At 44.7% G+C, this 23371-nt stretch overlaps 1 protein-coding gene across 1 annotated transcript; it reads right to left on the bottom strand.

Annotated features, from left to right (window-relative positions):
- Positions 1 to 556: 556 nt before the first annotated feature.
- On the bottom strand, positions 557 to 17258 carry LOC311114635 (protein tyrosine phosphatase type IVA 2). Its single transcript, XM_084189877.1, has 6 exons — positions 16944 to 17258; positions 16498 to 16606; positions 13000 to 13092; positions 6610 to 6740; positions 1306 to 1380; positions 557 to 1100 (listed from the first exon to the last, which is right to left on the bottom strand). The coding sequence occupies exons 1-6, from the start codon at positions 16946 to 16948 to the stop codon at positions 989 to 991; spliced, it is 525 nt and encodes a 174-aa protein (XP_084046003.1). The 5' UTR covers positions 16949 to 17258; the 3' UTR covers positions 557 to 988.
- Positions 17259 to 23371: the final 6113 nt, after the last annotated feature.

Raw genomic sequence — 23371 nt, 5'->3', positions numbered from 1 at the left:
TCGCTCTGGATAAGAGCGTCTGCTAAATGACGTACATGTAAATGTGTGCAGTCATTGTAGGGAAGTCCTATTGTAAACCCAGTAAGCAGCCTTGATGAATGGAAAAAAAGTACCTACAGTAAGACTAGCCAAGTGTCTTCCTGTGAAACTGTTTGTGTGTGTAGGACGGTCATACGGGGATTGGTGGCTTTTCCGAGGTGGACTGAATATTGCACTCCCGTGAGGTAAAAAAAAAGAAAAAGAAAAATGTAACAGAAAATTGTCCTTGCCCCAATCAAACTCCAGACTGCCTTGCTAGTTATAACCAGTGAATAAATACAGCGGACATTTAAAAAACCCAGCCAACCCCATAATTAAAAAGTGACTGAGGGGGGGGGGGGGGGGGGGGGGCATTACAGCAATTTCAGTGGAATTTTTTGGCGATTTTGTGTTGTACAAAAATACCTCAATAACCCTAATGGACTGTCATTTTTAGTTTTTTTGTCCTAAACAGAATAATATTTTATTGTGCTGAAGGGTTAATTTTTAAAAATTATATATATATTAAAAAGGTACATAACCCTGGGCATAATTAATATCATTAACAATTCAAGAAAAATAAACAAATGATCAATATCGATAACATTTTTGTTGATATATTTTTATCACCAGTTAAACTTTCATGTACATGTGTGTAAAAAAGAGGAACCGCTATCCATGATTCAACACTGAAAATAAAAATGTGGATGACTCGAAGAAATGCTAGGCCCATGATTGGACAACTTGGAGGCATCTGTGTGCTTTGACCTTCTCCTTCATTCGTTCAGACCTCTAGATTTGCATTAATTCAAATGGAATCATTCGCTCATTATTTCATCAATTTTGTGATCAATTAGCCATGTCTCAGTGTTATCAAATCACAATAATTACTGATAGCTTTCTCTCGTTGTTTTATCTCCCCTTCGTTGGAATAATGTTGTTTGATGGAGAGGCTGCACACACACACACACTATTGGATGCAGCAGTTGTGGCCGTTGGCATCCTTGAACCGCAGACGCATCTTGGGTCTGTATTTCTCCAGGTAAAGTAGCTGTTTGGAGTTGAAAGCTCCACGTCTCTTCCTGAGGGAGGGAGGGAGGAGGTGAGAGAAATAACGATAAAGTGGTCTTGTATGGTCACAAGAGAACATAGCAGCACAGTAACAACATCAATGTGCCCTGGGCATATTCTAACAAAACTAATAAAGAGAACACATGACAATACAGGTTCCACAGCACAACAATATTGGTTCCCCCCCGCCGGTGTGAAAGCTAAAGTAGTGCTTACTGTCGTATGAACTGCACCGCATCCTCATACTTCATCCCTGTCTCAATCAGAGCTAAGGCCACCAGGACTGGAGCTCTACAGGAGAGAGAGAAGAGAGAAGGGAGAGAGATAAATACCAGTATGCATGCAGTGTCATGGTTATGTGGGCAGCAGGGAGGGTGGGGTGAGGGTATACTCTAAAGCTGGGAAATTGGCCTGGGAAACGCACAGGGATTCAATGCAACACAGCTGGGGCATCAAGTTCACACCTCGGGCCCACACACACAGTGAAATTGTGATAAGTGTGTTGCTGTAAGCAAACCTTCTTTCACCAGGAAGAAGAAGAAAAAAACAACAAAACTTTCAATTCCCAGACAGACTGCCCGGAGTGTCAAAACTCAGCTGACAGGGGATTCGTGTGTGGGTTTTGAGAGAGACTGATACAAAATACAAACTCAAAAAGACCTGTGGTGTTGATGTTATACTAAACAAAATATACAGACCACAAAGTCAAATTGGCTATTATTAAACTCTTCGACATTATCATTATTCCCCAATATTTGGAACCAAGTTCTTGTCACCCCAATCCACAAAATGTAACACATTTGACCCCAATAATTACAGTGGAATCTATGTCAACAGCAATCTCTGAAAAATCCTCTGCAGTATCATCAACAGCTGACTCCAACATTTCCTCAGTGAAAATAATGTCCTGAACAAATGTCAAAATCGGCATCACCAAAATACCATACGACAGACCACGTATACACCCTGCACATTCTTCCTGACAAAAACAAAACAAATGCAGTCTTCTCATGCTTTGTTGATTTAAAAAAAGCTTGACTCAATTTGGCATGAGGGTCTGCTACAGAAATTGATGTAAAGCGGTGTTAGGGGAAAAAACGAAATCAAAGTACACAGAAAAGTGTGCAGTTAAAAATGGCAATAAACACAGATTTCTTTCCTCAGGGCCGTGGGGTATGACAGGGACGCGGCTTGAGCGGTTTGTTTTCCGTTCACATTTTGTTACAGCCTTATTCGAAAATTGATTAATGTTGTTCCTCAATCTCCACGCAATACCCCATAATGACAAAGCGAAAACAGGTTTTCAGAAGTGTTTGCAAATTAATACAAAATAAACAGAAATACCTTATTTACATGATTATTCAGAACCTTTTCTATGAGACTCGAAATTCAGCTCAGGTGCATCCTGTTTCTACAACTTGGGAGTCCACCTGTGGACATGATTTGGAAAGGCACACACCTGTCTATATAAAGGTCCCACAGTTGACAGTGCATGTTAGAGCAAAAACCAAGCCATGAGATCGAAGGAATTGTCCGTAGAGCTCCGAGAAAGGATTGTGTCGAGGCACATATCTGGGGAAGGGTACCAAAAAATGTCTGCAGCATTGAAGGTCCCCAAGAAAACAGTGGCCTCCATCATTCTTAAATGGAAGAAGTTTGGAACCACCAAGACTCTTCCTAGAGCTGGCCGCCAGGCCAAACTGAGCAATCGGGGGAGAAGGGCCTTGGTCAGGGAGGTGAACAAGGACCCGATGGTCACTCTGACAGAGCTCCAGAGTTCGTCTGTTGAGATGGGAGAACCTTCCAGAAGGGCAACCATCTCTGAGCGCTCCACCAAATCAGGCCTTTATGGTAGAGTGGCCAGACGGAAGCCACTCCTCAGTAAAAGGCACATGACAGCACGCTTGGAGTTTGCCAAAAAGCACCTAAAAGGACTCTCAGAACATGAGAAACTAGATTCTCTAGTCTAATGAAACCATGATTGAACTCTTTGGCCTGAATGCCAAAGCATCACGTCTGGAGGAAATCAGGCACTGAGCATCACCTGGCCAATACCGTCCCTACGGTGATGAACGGTGGTTGCAGCATGATGCTGTCGGGATATTTTTCACCGGCAGGGAAAGGAGACTAGTCAGGATCGAGGGAAAGATAAACGGAGCTAAGTACAGAGATCCTTGATGAAAACCTGCTCCAGAGCTCTCAGGACCTCAGACTGGACAACGACCCTAAGCACACAGCGAAGACAATGAAGGAGTGGCTTCGGGACAAGTCTCTGAATGTCCTTGAGTGGCCCAGCCAGAGCCCGGACTTAAACCCGATCGAACATCTCTGGAGAGACCTGAAAATAGCTGTGCAGCGAAGCTCCACATCCAACCTGACAGAGCTTGAGGATCTGCAGAGAAGAATGGGAGAAACTCCCCAAATACAGGTGTGCCAAGCTTGTAGCATCATACCCAAGAAGCCTCAAGGCTATAATCGCTGCAAAAGGTGATTCAACAAAGTACTGAGTAAAGGGTCTGAATACTAATGTAAATGTGATATGTTTTTAATATTTAATAAATGTGCAAAAAAAATCAAAATACCTATTTTTTAATCCATTTTAGAATAAGGCTGTAACGTAACAAAATGTGGAAAAAGTCAAGGAGTCTGAATACTTTCCGAATGCACTGTGTGTGTTTATATATACACACACGGTCAAATGTTTTAGACCACCTAGTCATTCAAGGGATTTCCATTATTTGTACTATTTTCTACATTGTAGAATAATAGTGAAGACATCAAAACTATGAAATACCACACGGAATCATGTAGTAACCAAAAAAGTGTTAAACAAATCCAAATATATTTTAAGGTTCTTCAAATAGACACCCTTTGCCTTTATGACAGCTTTGCACACTCTTGGCATTCTCTCAACCAGCTTCATGAGGTAGTCATCTGGAAAGCATTTAAATTAACAGGTGTGCCTTCTTAAAAGCTAATTTGTGGAATTTATTTCCTTCTTAATGTGTTTGAGCCAATCAGTTGTGTTATGACAAGGTGGGGTGGGGGAATACAGAAGATAGCCCTATTTGGTAAAAGACCAAGTCCATATTATGGAAAGAACAGCTCAAATAAGCAAAGAGAAACAACAGTCCATCATTACTTTAAGACATGAAGGTCAGTCAACACGGAAAATGTCAAGAACTTTGAAAGTTTCTTCAAGTGCAGTCGCAAAAACCATCAAGTGCTATGATGAAACTGGCTCTCATGAGGACCGCCACATGAATGGAAGACCCGGAGTTAACTTTGCTGCAAAGGATAAGTTAACTATCGTTACCAGCCTCAGAAATTGTAGCCCAGAAATGCTTCACAGAGTTCAAGTAACAGACACATCAACAGTTCAGACAAGACTGTGTGATTATGGCCTTCATGGTCGAATTGCTGCAAAGAAAACATTACTAAAGGACACCAATAAGAAGATACATGCTTGGGACAAGAAACACGAGCAATGGACATTAGACCGGTGGAAATTTGTCCTTTGGTCTGGAGTCCAAATTGGAGATTTATGGTTCCAACCGCCATGTGTCTGAGACGCAGTGTGGGTGAACGGATGATCTCCGCATGTGTAGTTCCCACCGTAAAATATGGAGGAGGTGGTGTTATGGTGTGGGGGTGCTTTGCTGGTGAAACTGTCTGATTTATTTAGAATTCCAGGCACACTTAACCAGCATGGCTACCACAGCATTCTGCAGCGATACACCATCCCATCTGGTTTGGGCTTAGTGGGAGTATCATTAGTTTTTCAACAGGACAATTACCCAACACCTCCAGGCTGTGTAAGGGCAATTTTACCAAGAAGTAGAGTGATTGAGTGCTGCATCAGATGACCTGACCTCCACAATCCCCCGACCTCAACCCAATTGAGATGGTTTGGGATGAGTCGGACGGCAAAGTGAAGGAAAAGCAGCAAACAAGTGCTCAGCATATGCGGGAACTCCTTCAACAAGCTCCTCATGAAGCTGGTTGAGAGAATGCCAAGAGTGTGCAAAGCTGTCATCAAGGCAAAAAGTGGCTACTTTGAAGAATTTGAAATATAAAATATAAATTTGATTTGTATAATTTTTTGGGGGTTATTACATGATTCCATGTGTTATTTCATAGTTTTGATGTCTTCACTATAACTCTACAATGTAGAAAATAGTACAAATAAAGAAAAACCCTGGAATGAGTAAGTGTGTCCAAACTTTCGACTGGCACTGTGAATATACACACACAGTCAATAAAAAGGCAAGTGCCATTGAAGATCAATTTATCAACCCCGTAATATCAACTGGTTAAATTATGTTGTGGAACTCAATCTTAAAAAAGTCTGTAACCTCAGCAGTGGTGCTTGCTTGTAAAGCCCATGGCTGTGCAATGGCGTAGCCTTGCTTTGTTAATTCAGTAGACAATACACTTATTACCAGAGCCCTTAAATCAGTCAAGACACATTTTATTGTAAAAAAAAAAAAAAAAAAATCATAATATAAAAATGTTCAAATGAAAAAAAGTTGCCACTGCAAAGTGATACACATCTCGCATCTCAAACAGTTATTCTCAAAGAGTGATCATTTGAAACGGGACTCAATTTGGCGAGATGAAATCATTTTTTCAGGGTTAAAAAACAAAATCTGTCTCCTTTTCAATATTGCAGTCATTTGATTTATTCTGCAAAATGGATTAACAATCCCACATTGAACACTGCATGGTGACGAATTACAACCACAACATGTTTGGTTAGTAGGCCTAGGCTTAATGATTCTGATAAATCTGCTCTGTCTTTATCAAACTAATGTTTTTGCGTATTTTCAGTGTGTAACCTGTATGTTTAGGGGGGTTATAGGCTAACCAATTCTAAATGGCACAAGTAGTTTGCAATGTAGCCTATGCGGAAAACAGACAACACAATTATGTAAAAAATGCAGCTCGTTGTTGGAACACATTCTCCTTCGTCAATCAACCAGTCCATTTTGAATGTGTGATAAAACTGTCGTCATTTGGCAAGGAATGTAGCTTGTGTATCCCACCAGTTAGATACATTTTTATAAGCATTTATTTCTGTAGGCCTAACAGAAGGTTTTGTGCACACCCATGTGTAGGGAGTGGTCGGAATGCAATTGAGTGAATGAGACAGAGGAGAAAAGGAATTTAGGGAGAAGAACTGTGTGATGCTTGGCTTCTATTTTTTTTTGTGCCCTGCAAATGCACATGTACAAATAAAACACTAGAGTCAAAGCAAATTAACATGGTCTTCAAGATAACATTTTCATTTTTTTCAGAACAAAATTTTACTTGCCCATCCGGGCAGCCAAAAAGCACATTACACCAAATAGTTTTACAGTATTTGAAAGAGAAAAAAAACTGAAGATCTCTGACGTCCATTGGAGTACTCATCGCTAGTCGTTAGATGGGTCTCACTAGCCACAATTAAGCCCACTTACACACATTCACCTGGCCCACTTACCAACACACACACACACACACACAGGTCAATACCCTCACCGGCCCAGCCCCGCCACACAGTGCACGGCGATGCAGCAGCCAGGCTCGTCTCGGAACTTGGTCTTCAGCAGGTTCAGCCAGTCATCTACTATCTGGGTGGGGGGCGGGGCGCCATCATCAAAGGGCCAGTCCTACGGAGGAAGAGGAACACATTTTTTAAAAATGGATCAAACCAGGGGCTCGGGGTTCATTTAACCAGTGGTCAATGCTGAAGGTCAGTACAGGATAATTCAATCAAAGCCTGATTGAAGCTTTAGAGCAGCTTTGTCCATTAGGCTATATCATGCGTGTGTCTAAGTTGGAAAGCTTGATATGCTGAATAGTGTGTGTGTGTGTGTGTGTGTGTATGGTGTGTCCTGGCAGACAGCCTGACCCCTGTATATCCGTCTGAGCCTCTGTACTCGTGCTGACCCAGTGTCTCTGCTACAGCTCAGCACAGACCACATCTCTATATTTCTCTCCCCCTTGCTCATATCATCCTCTCCTTGTTGCAGCCTTCTCTCTCCATGTCTGTGACTCATGACATGTACCAGTTTTATGTAGGCATCAATCACAGACTCTTTTCATATTTGATGAGTGACAAAGACAGGAACAGACAACGGGTTGTGTTATTAATTCTTTACGCTGTAGTTTGTCAATCTGCAATGCGTTTGGCCATGCTTTGAAAATTCTGGTATCTTTCCCAAAATGCCCAAGGTTTACTGAAATCCTGGTTGTAGGATTCCCAGATTCCCTGCTAATTCCCTCATGATTCTGGGAATTTTCCAATCGGGATTTCAAGAAATGGTGCAATTGTGCATGGCTATTCCTGTCTTGGTGCTCAACCAATATCAAAACCGGATTGTGATCATCATTACAGCCTGCATAACATTTAATCCAATACATTGGAGAGTGACAGGCAGAGGAATGCTCCAGGAAGAGAGGTGGTGATGACCGTATTAAAACTGTATCAAGGAGAGGGGATAGGATATTTCCTCTCCCAAACACAAGGTGTCTCTGGCCTTCCTTAAATAATCTGTGAGACAGCTGAATACTAACCTAAACTGTGAGAAGATACAATACAGTGCACATAAGAGAGAAACAGACAGAGAGCAAGAAGGCCTGGGTGGAGCCTTCTTCATGTGGATCTGAGCCAGAGATTCCTTCTCTTCTCTACCTCTCAGCTCAGCACACAGTGGCAGGCAGACAGTTGAGGACAAATGAAGACAGATAACAGGGAAGGTCTCCAGAGAGGGAAAAACACCTTTTTAACTTGACATTCCATGGAAGAAAGAAACAGCAAATTCAACTACCCTAAAATTCCTAGGAGGCAAACAAATACATCTGGCATTCGGTTCAGTTATACATTTTTACTGCTCTCTAGGTATGTGTGCAATCTCCTCCACCAGCCGGCTCTCGCTGTCGAACCATCTGGCTTCACAGCGCCTCAGAATAGAACTTGAATCAAGTTGAGTGGAAAATCCATTGGGCTTCCCAAAAATGATATGGTTAAACCTGCACACCAGTATATATATTTTTGTGTTTCTAGTGTGTGTGTGTGTGTGTGTGTGTGTGTGTGTGTGTGTGTGTGTGTATCTATATATATATATATATACACAGTGGGGAAAAAAAGTATTTAGTCAGCCACCAATTGTGCAAGTTCTCCCACTTAAAAAGATGAGAGAGGCCTGTAATTTTCATCATAGGTACACGTCAACTATGACAGACAAAATGAGAAAACAAAATCCAGAAAATCACATTGTAGGATTTTTTATGAATTGATTTGCAAATTATGGTGGAAAATAAGTAATTTGGTCAATAACAAAAGTTTCTCAATACTTTGTTATATACCCTTTGTTGGCAATGACACAGGTCAAACGTTTTCTGTAAGTCTTCACAAGGTTTTCACACACTGTTGCTGGTATTTTGGCCCATTCCTCCATGCAGATCTCCTTTAGAGCAGTGATGTTTTGGGGCTGTCGCTGGGCAACACGGACTTTCAACTCCCTCCAAAGATTTTCTATGGGGTTGAGATCTGGAGACTGGCTAGGCCACTCCAGGACCTTGAAATGCTTCTTACGAAGCCACTCCTTCGTTGCCCGGGCGGTGTGTTTGGAATCATTGTCATGCTGAAAGACCCAGCCACGTTTCATCTTCAATGCCCTTGCTGATGGAAGGAGGTTTTCACTCAAAATCTCACGATACATGGCCCCATTCATTCTTTCCTTTACACGGATCAGTCGTCCTGGTCCCTTTGCAGAAAATCAGCCCCAAAGCATGATGTTTCCACCCCCATGCTTCACAGTAGGTATGGTGTTCTTTGGATGCAACTCAGCATTCTTTGTCCTCCAAACACGACGAGTTGAGTTTTTACCAAAATGTTCTATTTTGGTTTCATCTGACCATATGACATTCTCCCAATCCTCTTCTGGATCATCCAAATGCACTCTAGCAAACTTCAGACGGGCCTGGCTTAAGCAGGGGGACACGTCTTTCACTGCAGGATTTGAGTCCCTGGCGGCGTAGTGTGTTACTGATGGTAGGCTTTGTTACTTTGGTCCCAGCTCTCTGCAGGTCATTCACTAGGTCCCCCCGTGTGGTTCTGGGATTTTTGCTCAACGTTCTTGTGATCATTTTGACCCCACGGGGTGAGATCTTGCGTGGAGCCCCAGATCGAGGGAGATTATCAGTGGTCTTGTATGTCTTCCATTTCCTAATAATTGCTCCCACAGTTGATTTCTTCAAACCAAGCTGCTTACCTATTGCAGATTCAGTCTTCCCAGCCTGGTGCAGGTCTACAATTTTGTTTCTGGTGTCCTTTGACAGCTCTTTGGTCTTGGCCATAGTGGAGTTTGGAGTGTGACTGTTTGAGGTTGTGGACATGTGTCTTTTATACTGATAACAAGTTCAAACAGGTGCCATTAATACAGGTAACGAGTGGAGGACAGAGGAGCCTCTTAAAGAAGAAGTTACAGGTCTGTGAGAGCCAGAAATCTTGCTTGTTTGTAGGTGACCAAATACTTATTTTCCACCATAATTTGCAAATAAATTCATTAAAAATCCTACAATGTGATTTTCTGGATTTTATTTCCTCAATTTGTCTGTCATAGTTGACGTGTACCTATGATGAAAATTACAGGCCTCTCTCATCTTTTTAAGTGGGAGAACTTGCACAATTGGTGGCTGACTAAATACTTTTTTCCCCCACTGTATATATCTATCTATCTATATCCACACACACACACACACACACACACTGAGTATACAAACCATTAAGAACACCTGCTCTTACCATGACAGACTGACCAGTTGTATCCAGGTAAACGCTATGATCACTAATTGATGTCACTTGTTAAATCCACTTCAAATCAGTGTAGATGAAGGGGAGGAGACAGGTTAAAGAAGGATTTTTAAGCCTTGAGACAATTGAGATATGGATTGTGTAAGTGTGCAATTCAGAGGGTGAATTGTGCCTTTCAATGGGGTATGGTAGTAGGTGCCAGGCACACTGGTTTTTGTCAAAAACTGCAACGCTGCTTGGTTTTTCATGCGCAACAGTTTCCCGTGTGTATCAAGAATGGTCCACCTCCCAAAGGACATCCAGCCAACTTGACACAACTGTGGGAAGCATTGGAGTCAACATGGGCCAGCATCTCTGTGGAACGTTTGACACCTTGTACAGTCCATGCCCCGATGAATTGAGGCTGTTCTGAGCACAAAAAGGGGTTGTGCGACGCAATATTAGTAAGGTGTTCCTAATGTTTGGTATACTCAGTGTATATACATTGCATTCGGAAAGTATTCAGACAACTCGACATTTTCCACATTTTGTTACGTTACAGCCTTATTCTAAAATTTTTGTTTGAAACAACTCAAATCTACACACTACTCCATAATGACAACGCAAAAACAGGCTGTAAAAATGTTTTGCTAATAAAAAAACGGAAAAAATATACATTTACATAAGTATTTAGACCCTTTACTCAGTACTTTGTTGAAGCACCTTTGGCAGCGATTACAGCCTCGAGTCTTCATGGGTATGACGCTACAAGCTTGGCACACCTGTATTTGGGGAGTTTCTCCCATTCTTCTCTGCAGATCCTCTCAAGCTCTGTCAGGTTGGATGGGGAGTGTCGCTGCACAGCTATACTTTCAGGTCTCTCCAGAGATGTTTGTTCGGGTTCAAGTCCGGGCTCTGGCTGGGCCACAAAAAGGCATTCAGAGACCTGTCCTGAAGCCACTCCTGCATTGTCTAGGCTGTGTGCTTATGGTCGTTGTCCTGTTGGAAGGTGAACCGTCGCCCCAGTCTGAGGTCCTAAGCGCTCTGGAGCAGGTTTTCATTAAGGAGCTCTCTGTACTTTGCTCCATTCATCTTTCCCTCCCTTGACTAGTCTCACAGTCCCTGCAGCTGAAAAACATCCCCACCGCATGATGCTGCCACCACCATGCTTCACTGTAGGGATGGTGCCAGGTTTCCTCCAGACGTGACGCTTAGCATTCAGGCCAAAGAGTTCAATCTTGGTTTCATCAGACCAGAGAATCTTGTTTCTCATGGTCTGAGTCTTTTCGGTGCCTTTTGGCAAATTCCAAGCATGCGGTCATGTGCCTTTTACTGAGGAGTGGCTTCCGTCTGGCAACTCTACCATAAAGGCCTGATTGGTGGAGTGCTGTAGAGATGGTTGCCCTTCTGGAAGGTTCTCCCATCTCCACAGAGGAACTATGGTGCTCTGTAAGAGTGACCATTGGGTTCTTGGTCACCTCCCTGACCAAGGCCCTTCTCCCCCAATTGCTCAGTTTGGCCGGGCGTCTAGCTCTAGGAAGAGTCTTGGTGGTTCCAAACTTCTTCCATTTAAGAATGATGGAGGCCACTGTGTTCTTGGGGACCTTAAATGCTGCAGAAATGTTTTGGTACCCTTCCCCAGATCTATGCCTTCGACACAATCCTGTCTCTGAGCTCTACGGACAATTCCTTCGACCTCATGGCTTGGTTCTTGCTAAGACATGCACTGTCAACTGTGGGACCTTACATAGACAAGTGTGTGCCTTTACAAATAATGTCCAATCAATTTAAATTTACCACAGGTGACTCTAATCAAGTTGTAAAAACATCTTAAGGATGATCAATGGAAACCGGATGCACCTGAGCACAACTTCGAGTCTCATATCGAATGGTCTGAATACTTATGTAAATAAGGTATTTCGGTTTTCTAAAAAACTGTTTTCGCTTTGCCATTATGGGGTATTGTGTGTAGATTGATGAGGGAAAAACATAATGTAATCAATTTTAGGATAAGGCTGTAACGTAACAAAATGTGGAACAAGTCAAGGGGTCTGAATACTTTCCAAATGCACTGTATATGACCATTTTATAAATGGTATAATTGTGTGATATGATAGCATTTTGCAAACCCGCTCCCCCAGTCGCGCCAAGATTAATGATTTTGACCACTAAAGTCTTGCTTCACTACACACTCCACTGCTTTGATTGGTGTAACGTTAGCTAGAAACCACACCTGTCCAGATAATGAAAAGGCACCGAAAATGTTATTTGCGGTGTGCATGATCATGAGCAAAGTCATTGTAGCCTTTCATTTTACTCCCCCTGTGAAAACCGTGAGCATGGGCTGACTTGGCTTTGCTGTACCATAGCCAGCAAGCAGCCTACCTACCAAAGGTTGCACAGTGTCCATTATAATGTCGAAAAACGCATATCAGTTAGCTTTCAATAGTTATCCATATTACCATCTTATTCTTTCTAACTATTTCTATGGTGGATTCGCGGCCACAATTTATGGAAGACGCCAAAACTTTGGCGATAACAATAGATGGCGAAGTCATCTGAGGAAAAGTTTTCCCTACATCAATGCTTATGACAAATCCAGCTCCAGAACCAGCTATAGAGCCAGCTGGCTAATCTTTTGAATACAGTGTGGTAAAGAAAAAAAAAAGAAAAATAACATAACATTAACTTGCTAGATAGGGTTAGCATGCTAGCTAGCTACACCGACCGCTGTCAGTGCCCCATTTGTTGATGTTTAGCAACTCCACGTGGAAATTCCCACACCTAATTCTTCAATATGTATAAGTAGCCTTCATCATTCTTCGGCGATGGAACCTAAACGTGCACTTCCTCTGTAGGACAGAAAATTATGTTGAAATAGTGTAGGCAGTCTGGGGGGGGGGGGGGATTTATTTAATGTGATAGAACATTGATTTTGATTGCATCTAATACAACTGTCGCCTCGATTTAGAGCAACGCCTCAGTTGTGTGATTCGCTCAGAATTTGACTTGATTAGTATGTCACTCAGTAAATCCACACCCCCAAAGTTCCAAATAGTCCCACACTTACCAGGCTCTATGCGCTAGCAAGTCAAGCCTGGGGACAAGGTTAGTGTGTGTGTAATCCTTACCACGACCTGGATCCCCCCCTTCTCCACTGGGGCCTTGTCGTAGGTGGCATCACACACTCTCACCAGTGTGTTCACCTCAAACTTCTTCAGCTCCTGAGAGAGAGATCGAGACAGAGAGAGATCGAGACAGAGAGAGATCGAGACAGAGAGAGATCGAGACAGAGAGATCGAGACAGAGAGATCGAGACAGAGAGATCGAGACAGAGACAGAGAGATCGAGACAGAAAGAGAGAGATCGAGACAGAAAGAGAGAGATCGAGACAGACAGACAGAGAGATCGAGACAGACAGACAGACAGAGATCGAGACAGACAGACAGACAGACAGAGATGGAGACAGACAGACAGACAGAGATCGAGACAGACAGACAGACAGAGATCGAGACAGACAGACAGAGATCGAGACAGAGAGATCGAGACAGAGAGAGACAGAGAGATCGAGAGAGACAGAGAGATCGAGAGAGACCGAGAGAAACCGAGATCGAGAGAGACCGAGATCGAGAGAGACCGAGATCGAGAGAGACCGAGACCGAGATTGAGACAGAGAAGGAGAGAGACCGAGATTGAGACAGAGAAGGAGAGACCGAGATCGAGAGAGACCGAGATCGAGAGAGACCGAGATCGAGACAGAGAGATCGAGACAGAGAAGGAGAGAGACCGAGAGACCGAGATCGAGAGAGACCGAGATCGAGAGAGACCGAGAGAGACCGAGATCGAGACAGAGAGATCGAGACAGAGAAGGAGAGAGACCGAGAGAGACCGAGATCGAGAGAGACCGAGAGAGACCGAGATCGAGAGATCGAGAGAGACCGAGAGAGAGAGATCGAGAGAGACCGAGAGAGAGAGATCGAGAGAGACCGAGAGAGACCGAGATCGAGACAGAGAAGGAGAGAGAGAGAGACCGAGAGAGACCGAGATCGAGACCGAGAAGGAGAGAGATCGAGACAGACAGAGAGAGAGAGATCGAGACAGACAGAGAGAGAGAGATCGAGACAGACAGAGAGAGAGAGATCGAGACAGACAGAGAGAGAGAGATCGAGACAGACAGAGAGAGAGAGATCGAGACAGACAGAGAGAGAGAGATCGAGACAGACAGAGAGAGATCGAGACAGAAAGAGAGAGATCGAGACAGAAAGAGAGAGATCGAGACAGACAGACAGAGAGAGAGATCGAGACAGACAGACAGACAGAGATCGAGACAGACAGACAGACAGACAGACAGAGATCGAGACAGACAGACAGACAGAGATCGAGACAGACAGACAGAGATCGAGACAGACAGAGAGAGATCGAGACAGAGATCGAGACAGACAGACAGACAGAGATCGAGACAGACAGAGATCGAGACAGACAGAGATCGAGACAGAGAAGGAGAGAGATCGAGAGAGACCGAGACAGACCGAGATCGAGAGAGAGAGACCGAGAGAGACCGAGAGAGAGAGACCGAGAGAGATCGAGAGAGAGAGACCGAGAGAGATCGAGAGAGAGAGACCGAGAGAGATCGAGAGAGAGAGACCGAGAGAGATCGAGAGAGAGAGACCGAGAGAGATCGAGAGAGAGAGACCGAGAGAGATCGAGAGAGAGAGACCGAGATAGAGAAGGAGAGAGATCGAGACAGAGATCGAGACAGAGAGATCGAGACAGATCGAGACAGAGAGAGATCGAGACAGAGAGAGATCGAGACAGAGAGAGATCGAGACAGAGAGAGATCGAGACAGACAGAAAGAGAGAGATCGAGACAGAAAGAGAGAGATCGAGACAGAAAGAGAGAGATCGAGACAGACAGACAGAGAGATCGAGACAGACAGAGAGAGATCGAGACAGACAGACAGACAGAGATCGAGACAGACAGACAGATCGAGACAGACAGACAGACAGAGATCGAGACAGACAGAGAGAGATCGAGACAGAGATCGAGACAGACAGACAGAGATCGAGACAGACAGAGAGAGATCGAGACAGAGATCGAGACAGACAGACAGAGATCGAGACAGACAGAGATCGAGACAGACAGAGATCGAGACAGAGAAGGAGAGAGATCGAGAGAGACCGAGAGACCGAGATCGAGAGAGAGAGACCGAGAGAGATCGAGAGAGAGAGACCGAGAGAGATCGAGAGAGAGAGACCGAGATAGAGAAGGAGAGAGATCGAGACAGAGATCGAGACAGAGAGAGAGATCGAGACAGAGATCGAGACAGAGAGAGATCGAGACAGAGAGAGATCGAGACAGAGAGAGATCGAGACAGAGAGAGATCGAGACAGAGAGAGATCGAGACAGACAGACAGAGATCGAGACAGACAGAGATCGAGATCGAGACAGACAGACAGAGATCGAGACAGACAGACAGAGATCGAGACAGACAGACAGAGATCGAGACAGACAGACAGAGATCGAGACAGACAGACAGAGATCGAGACAGACAGACAGAGATCGAGACAGACAGACAGAGATCGAGACAGACAGACAGAGATCGAGACAGACAGAGATCGAGACAGACAGAGATCGAGACAGAGAAGGAGAGAGATCGAGAGAGACCGAGAGACCGAGATCGAGAGAGAGAGACCGAGAGAGATCGAGAGAGAGAGACCGAGAGAGATCGAGAGAGAGAGACCGAGATAGAGAAGGAGAGAGATCGAGACAGAGATCGAGACAGAGAGAGAGATCGAGACAGATCGAGACAGATCGAGACAGAGAGAGATCGAGACAGAGAGAGATCGAGACAGAGAGAGATCGAGACAGAGAGAGATCGAGACAGACAGAGATCGAGATCGAGACAGACAGAGATCGAGATCGAGACAGACAGACAGAGATCGAGACAGACAGACAGAGATCGAGACAGACAGACAGAGATCGAGACAGACAGACAGAGATCGAGACAGACAGACAGAGATCGAGACAGACAGACAGAGATCGAGACAGACAGACAGAGATCGAGACAGACAGACAGAGATCGAGACAGACAGACAGAGATCGAGACAGAGAGATCGAGACAGAGAGAGATCGAGACAGAGAGAGATCGAGACAGAGATCGAGAGAGAGATCGAGAGAGAGATCGAGACAGAGAGATCGAGAGAGAGATCGAGACAGAGAGCGATCGAGACAGAGAGCGATCGAGACAGAGAGAGATCGAGACAGAGAGAGATCGAGACAGAGAGAGATCGAGAGAGAGAGAGAGAGAGAGAGAGACAGAGAGAGAGAGACAGAGAGAGAGAGAGACAGAGAGAGAGAGAGAGAGAGAGAGAGAGAGAGAGAGAGAGAGAGACGGTATCAGCAAAGATATCTTGTACTCTAAACTATTTATGTTTAATTGTAGGTTGAACTGAGGGAATTTGTTATAGGCTACTTTGGTGAGGTTATTGATGCATGTACATACAGTCAGATGTATGTGTATGTCACTCCACAGTGAACTTGAGCGTTGAATTGATAAGGTTATACATGCAGACACTACAGGACAACGCACAAGCAACACACATGCCCACACACAACGTGGCGGCCTCACCTCGGTGAACTTGTTGAGCGTGGCGTTGGTGGGGTTGTGTGTGATGAGGAACCTCATGCCCTCGTAGGCAATCTCCACTGCTGCAGGGCGGTTCATGTTGGCGAGACGGCTTTGAAAACAATTACAATAAAATACTTATAATCTCTTACAAAAAGGATGACTACTTTTGGCTCAGATGTCAGCAAGGACTTCTAGTAGGATTCTGTAGGTTAAAAAAATTAATAAATAAAAACACGCCAACGAAGGGAGGTGGAGGAGGAGAGGAATGTGCATGGAAATGCCTGTGGATGTTTTACAAAAAAAGAGGGGTAACAAAAAATATGGATGAAATAGTCCACAAGACTCCACGGGTGGGGGGGGGGGGGGATTGAGTTGTTACAAATTTAAATAAAATAAAAATTGGGGAGACTATCCACGAGTCATCCAATCGGACATTCAGATTTTACCCCATTCAGGAGAGCGGTATGTGATTGGCTTCTGGGAGAGAAAGCAGGAAGTAGAAGAGAACTGTGCAGTTTTCTTATTGGCGGCTCAGGGGACAGAGCTGGGCGATCTGGCCAAGGACTACGCGGTATCCCAGGGGATCGTTGGAGGAGACAGGGATTCCCAGTGTGCTGGCTTCAGGGGGGCTTCTGGGTAGCGTAGTCCCGAGGGGGGCGGACGATTCACTTGTCCACGAAGGCGAGGTGCTGTGCCTGGCAGAAGTCTCCACTGACACTCACATACGCCATATATGTATGGCCCAAATCAACACAGAAACACTGCGAGAAAAGAGAGGGGGGAAAGAGAAAAATGTGGTTAGGTAAACTCAAATAGAGAAGGCAACAGTCACCATTTAGCAAGGCGTCATTGAAGTTTTTGAAGAGCAAGGCGGGGCAAAGAAATCTAAAAGTGCCTGTTAGGGAAACTGGTAAACTAATCACAGAAGAAATATGACCAATCATATATTTGGACTATTAAAACCTAAAATCAGAGCCATTATCACCTTTGTACTCAAGGTGATATAAACCCCCACATATTTATTATCAGCCACACTCACATGGAAACGCATACAAAAACATGCAAGGACAAATTGTACATAGAAACAGACATGGGCACACACACACACACACACAAATAAAGACACAGACACCCACGATCTCTTGGCTTCAAAAGAGAGCCTCATAAAGCATGTAATGTCTCGCCGCTAACCGGCTGATCCAGAGCCAACACCTGAAGGGTCTGAACCCAGCCACCACAAAATGGCTGGTAACTACCGCTGTCTAGTCACACACACAACATGACAGAGTCCAAGGGAGAGAGAGGGGGGTGTGGAGTGGAAGAGAGAAAAAGGGAGAAGTAAAACATTCAGTGTCTGCTGCTTTAGTCACAAGGTGAGGATTATGGTTGGCAAGGCTTCACACGAGCCAACTCTTTCACAGTCCCACACCCCCCCTTTCACCTCTCCGAGACTCTCCCTCTGTCGCCCAGTCATTCTCCTTCTCCATTCATCCCACGCTCAATGAGTCTCCTTAGGTCTCCTCTTTACTTCGGTCATTCTCTCCAGATTTCTGTCTTCTCTTTGGGAGAAATGGTTCTCCAATTTTCTTAGTGTCTTGCCTCCTTTCCCCATAGGCCTCTTTCTCTACCTCTCTCCCCATCCTCTTTCTCTACCTCTCTCCCCATCCTCTTTCTCTACCTCTCTCCCCATCCTCTTTCTCTACCTCTCTCCCCATCCTCTTTCTCTACCTCTCTCCCCATCCTCTTTCTCTACCTCTCTCCCCATCCTCTTTCTCTACCTCTCTCCCCATCCTCTTTCTCTACCTCTCTCCCCATCCTCTTTCTCTACCTCTCTCCCCCATCCTCTTTCTCTACCTCTCTCTCTACCTCTCTCCCCATCCTCTTTCTCTACCTCTCTCCCCATCCTCTTTCTCTACCTCTCTCCCCATCCTCTTTCTCTACCTCTCTCCCCATCCTCTTTCTCTACCTCTCTCCCCATCCTCTTTCTCTACCTCTCTCCCCATCCTCTTTCTCTACCTCTCTCCCCATCCTCTTTCTCTACCTCTCTCCCCATCCTCTTTCTCTACCTCTCTCCCCATCCTCTTTCTCTACCTCTCTCCCCATCCTCTTTCGCTACCTCTCCCCCCATCCTCTTTCTCTACCTCTCCCCCCATCCTCTTTCTCTACCTCTCCCCCCCACCCTCTTTCTCTACCTATCTCATATCTTAGTCTGTCTCAGTCTGTCGTGGCACCGGTACAGAGCAGTCGTCTCGGAACAGGGTAACTCCTTAAAAAGACACACCGACCCTCTATACACTTGACTCACTTTGCCTTGCTCACCTTCTCTGCAGACAGAGGGAGCGAGAGGTGCCTGCCTTGCCCACTTAATCTCTCACTCTGTGCCAATTACTGCCAGGGCTACTCTTCCGAGACTAAAACCAACCTTCTCTCCCCCTTTCTCCTGCCATCTCTCTGCCTTAGCCGGTGACAGAAACAGGGCCAGTCTTCAAAAGAGCCACCGTTCTCCAGTGGGTAAAGATCTCTCCCTGATGCCTTTAATTACCAGCTCCAAACAGCACTAAAAACACTATTGGAGAAAAAAATCAACAATCTAGTTACATATCGGCTTATTATTTTTGACGATATCGTATAATTTTGACAATATCGCAATATAATTTTTGCGCTAGTTGGCTGTACCTGCACCAAAACTCCAGCATTTTTCCTCCATAGCTTGTTCTCCTCCTTTTTAAATAGGGAGCCAATTAGTTTTCTCCACTTTTATTTCCTTTCTCTCGTCCCTCTGCAGCAGACATACGGTGAGCAATATGTTTGGAACATCGAAACACAAAATCAGAGTATTGAATCGCAATACATATAGAATCGTGAGAATCGCAATGTGTATCAGCACCTAAATATTGTGATATCATTTCGTGAGGACCCTGGCAATTCCCAGTCCTACTATACACAATGCATTGCAGTATGGCACCGCCACAAACACATTCATTATGATCTAAAAGGGAAAATGGATCAGGACCAGACAAACGGTGTCAGGTCGAGGAAGAAAGTGGGAATGAAAAAAGAAACTTCAGAGCAGTATGTCATCAGCTTCTAATTTTTCAGTAAAAGACGGATATCATATGGGAGATAGGTTCTCAACAAGGTTTTCAACAGGTGCCACTCAGTGATCTGTCAACAACAGAGGAAGAATCAGAGGAGAGAGATGGCGCTGCGTCCCAAATGGCACCCAAACACCATTTTGTGTACTACTTTTGACCAGGACCAAGTAGTGCACTATAAAGGGAGCCATTTGGGACACAGCCAGAGCGAACGTTTCTCCAGAGAAAGCGTGAGAGAGCAATCAAATACAACAACGTGTGTGGGGAGTGACAGACAAGTGAAGTCAGAGACCAACCCAATGGAGGTAGAAAGACCAGACTACTATAATGACAGGCAACAGGAATGCAATGCTCACACAATATCACACTTAATAGATGTGATGACGCACAATCTTGAGCTTATCAAATTGTACTACAATCAGCCTCAAAACAACGCCTTTAAAATGGAGTCCCACAGCTTGCAGTGCCTCCAAACATGAGTACACAGCAGTTGTGCTGCAAACAGCAGCTAAGTAGAATCCTTCATAGCTAAGTGGTATTAGCATCAATTTCCATTCAGTCAGCATATAGACTTACATATGTCAAGGTCCTTTCTCCCTAATAATAGTCACCTAGCCATGCCTCAATAGTCCCAAGTTAATGTCAATGAATATGGAGGAAAGGAGACAAGGAGAGGAAGCCAATCGTCAGACTATTGAGATGCACCCCAGTTAAAGCCGGTCTCTGAGTGGCACTAGCTAGAGGAACAGCCCTCGGCAAGCACATTGTGGTAAAGCCAGACCAGCCATTCTTCCACAACGCTGCCGGGAACTCATGCAAATCACTCAGCCATATTTGCAAACAACAACTTCTGCAATTGCGCCCAGCTGTCAGCACAGATGGAGAGAAGAGCGCAAACACACCAAATCAGTCTGTAAAGATGGTGTTTGTTACCACACAGGAAATACAACACATAATGTACCTTTATGAACACTGTGCGTATGTGTGAGACAGTGAAACTGACTGCTATCAGGCATAATTGTGTAGCCTAACCATGAGTAGTTGACAAAGATGTAGGCCTAGACAATTATAAAATAACTCAAAATTGGTCAAACTCCTAATTTCAACCAGGAAACTGAACTAGCCAACCTAAAACACAAAAAGAAACACACAGCTAGGCCTACATTCAAGACAAATGCCAACAAGGGGCCTATTTAGGCCTACATTCAGGTCAACCGGGTTAGAAACGCTTTATTATTTTTGTCTAGCCTACAACCTTCATAATTAGGCCACTTATGTCATCATTATTTGGCATTGCCTCACAGCTGCTCCACACAACTCTGCTGTTGAACGAGCGCTAACGAAGAACATGAAACACCACAAGCTGATTATTATCCTGAAGCTCTCCTGCTATGTCACACATACACTAAAGCACCGTTGTTGTGAGTACCAACATGTCCCTTTCTTTTCCAGCTGGACTGAATGTTGTTTAGTACACACTGTGTGTCCACTCAGCACTAAGAAATTGTTCAACTAGCTACATCAAGTATTTTCTTCCACCGGATACTGAGATAGGCTTAGCCTAATATATGAACCTGGGAAAAACATCTACAAAAAGTCACCACCACCACACACCACTAAACTACCCACACGTATTCTGTAGGGCTGGGAATTGCCAGGGACCTCATTTACATTTTAGTCATTTAGCAGACGCTCTTATCCAGAGCGACTTACAGTTAAGTGAGTGCATACATTTTATTTATTTTTTCCACTGGCACCACGTGGGAATCAAACCCACAACCCTGGCGTTGTAAACACCATGCTCTACCAACTGAGCTACATCCCGATACAACATAATCACGACACTTAGGTGCCAATACGAAATATATTGCGATTCTCACGATTCAGGAACAACTGCTCTTTCCATGACAGACTGACCAGGTGAATCCAGCTGAAAGCTATGATCCCTTATTGAGGTCACCTGTTAAATACACTTCAATCAGTGTAGATGGAGACAGGTCAAAGAAGGATTTTTAAGCCTTGAGACATGGATTGTGTATGTGTGCCATTCAGAGGGTGAATGGGCAAGACAAAATATTTAAGTGCTTTTGAACAGGCATGGTACTAGGTTTGTGTGCGTCAAGAACTGCAACGCTGCTGGGTTTTTCACGCACAACATTTTTCCATGTGTATCACGAATGGTCCACCACCTAAAGGACATCCAGCCAACTTGACACAACTGTGGGAAGCATTGGAGTCAACATGGGCCAGCATCCTTGTTGAAAGCTTGACACCGTGTAGAATCCATGCCGACGAATTGAAGGTGTTCTGAGGGCAAAAGGGGGTGCAACGCAATATTAGGAAGGTGTTCCTAATGTTTTGTACATTCAGTGTATATGTAATTGCGATTTGATGTTCCAAACCTATTGCTCACTATATGTCTGCTGCAGAGGGATAAGACAGCTACGAGACAAAAAGTTTTGATCAGTCATGGAAATAAGTGGTGAAAACATGTTGGCTCACTATTTAAACAGAAGACTGATGGAAAATACTGGAATTTTGGCACAGGTACAGCCGACTAGCACTAGCTAATGCCATCTACAGTAGAAAAAATATTATATATAAACTCAGCAAAAAAAGAAACGTCCTCTCACCGTCTCACTGAGTTTATTTTTAGCAAACTTAACATGTGTAAATATTTGTATGAACATAACAAGATTCAACAACTGAGACAAACTGAACAAGTTTCACAGACATGTGACTAACAGAAATTGAATAATGTGTCCCTGAACAAAGGGGGGGGGGTCAAAATCAAAAGTAACAGTCAGTATCTGGTGTGGCCACCAGCTGCATTAAGTACTGCAGTACATCTCCTCCTCATGGACTGCACCAGATTTGCCAGTTCTTGCTGTGAGACGTTACCCCACTCTTCCACCAAGGCACCTGCAAGTTCCCAGACATTTCTGGGGGGGGAATGGCCCTAGTCCTCACCCTCCAATCCAACAGGTCCCAGACGTGCTCAATGGGATTGAGATCTGGGCTCATCGCTGGCCATGGCAGAACACTGACATTCCTGTCTTGCGGGAAATCACGCACAGAACGAGCAGTATGGCTGGTGGCATTGTCATGCTGGAGGGTCATGTCAGGATGAGCCTGCAGGAAGGGTACCACGAGGGAGGAGGATATCTTCCCTGTAACGCATAGCGTTGAGATTGCCTGCAATGACAACAACTCAGTCCGATGATGCTGTGACACACCGCCCCAGACCATGACGGACCCTCCACCTCCAAATCGATCCCGCTCCAGAGTACAGGCCTTGGTGTAACGCTCATTCCTTCGACGATTAACGCAAATCCGACCATCACCCCTGGTGAGACAAAACCGCGACTCGTCAGTGAAGAGCACTTTTTGCCAGTCCTGTCTGGTCTGTGGGTTTGTGACCATAGGCGACGTTGTTGCCGGTGATGTCTGGTGAGGACCTGCCTTACAACAGGCCTACAAGCCCTCAGTCCAGCCTCTCTCAGCCTATTGCAGACAGTCTGAGCACTGATGGAGGGATTGTGTGTTCCTGGTGTAACTGGGGCAGTTGTTGTTGCCATCCCGTACCTGTCCCGCAGGTGTGATGTTCGGATGTACCGATCCTGTGCAGGTGTTATTACACGTGGTCTGCCACTGTGAGGACGATCAGCTGTCCGTCCAGTCTCCCTGTAGCGCAGTCTTAGGCATCTCACAGTACGGACATTGCAATTTATTGCCCTGGCCACATCTGCAGTCCTCATGCCTCCTTGCAGCTTGCCTAA

The sequence above is a fragment of the Coregonus lavaretus genome (assembly GCF_964263955.1).
Source record: "Coregonus lavaretus genome assembly, contig: HAP1_SCAFFOLD_256, whole genome shotgun sequence".
NCBI classification, from domain to species: domain Eukaryota; kingdom Metazoa; phylum Chordata; class Actinopteri; order Salmoniformes; family Salmonidae; genus Coregonus; species Coregonus lavaretus.
This window is presented reverse-complemented; position numbering and strand designations above follow the sequence as displayed.

Excerpts from the sequence above, each read along its gene's own strand:
- LOC311114635 (XM_084189877.1), bottom strand. Across the intron at positions 6,741-12,999 it reads AGGGGGGGATCCAGGTCGTG|GACTGGCCCTTTGATGATGG; the intron begins GTAAGGATTACA and ends CTTCCTCCGTAG. Across the intron at positions 1,101-1,305 it reads GCGGTGCAGTTCATACGACA|GAAGAGACGTGGAGCTTTCA; the intron begins GTAAGCACTACT and ends TCCCTCCCTCAG.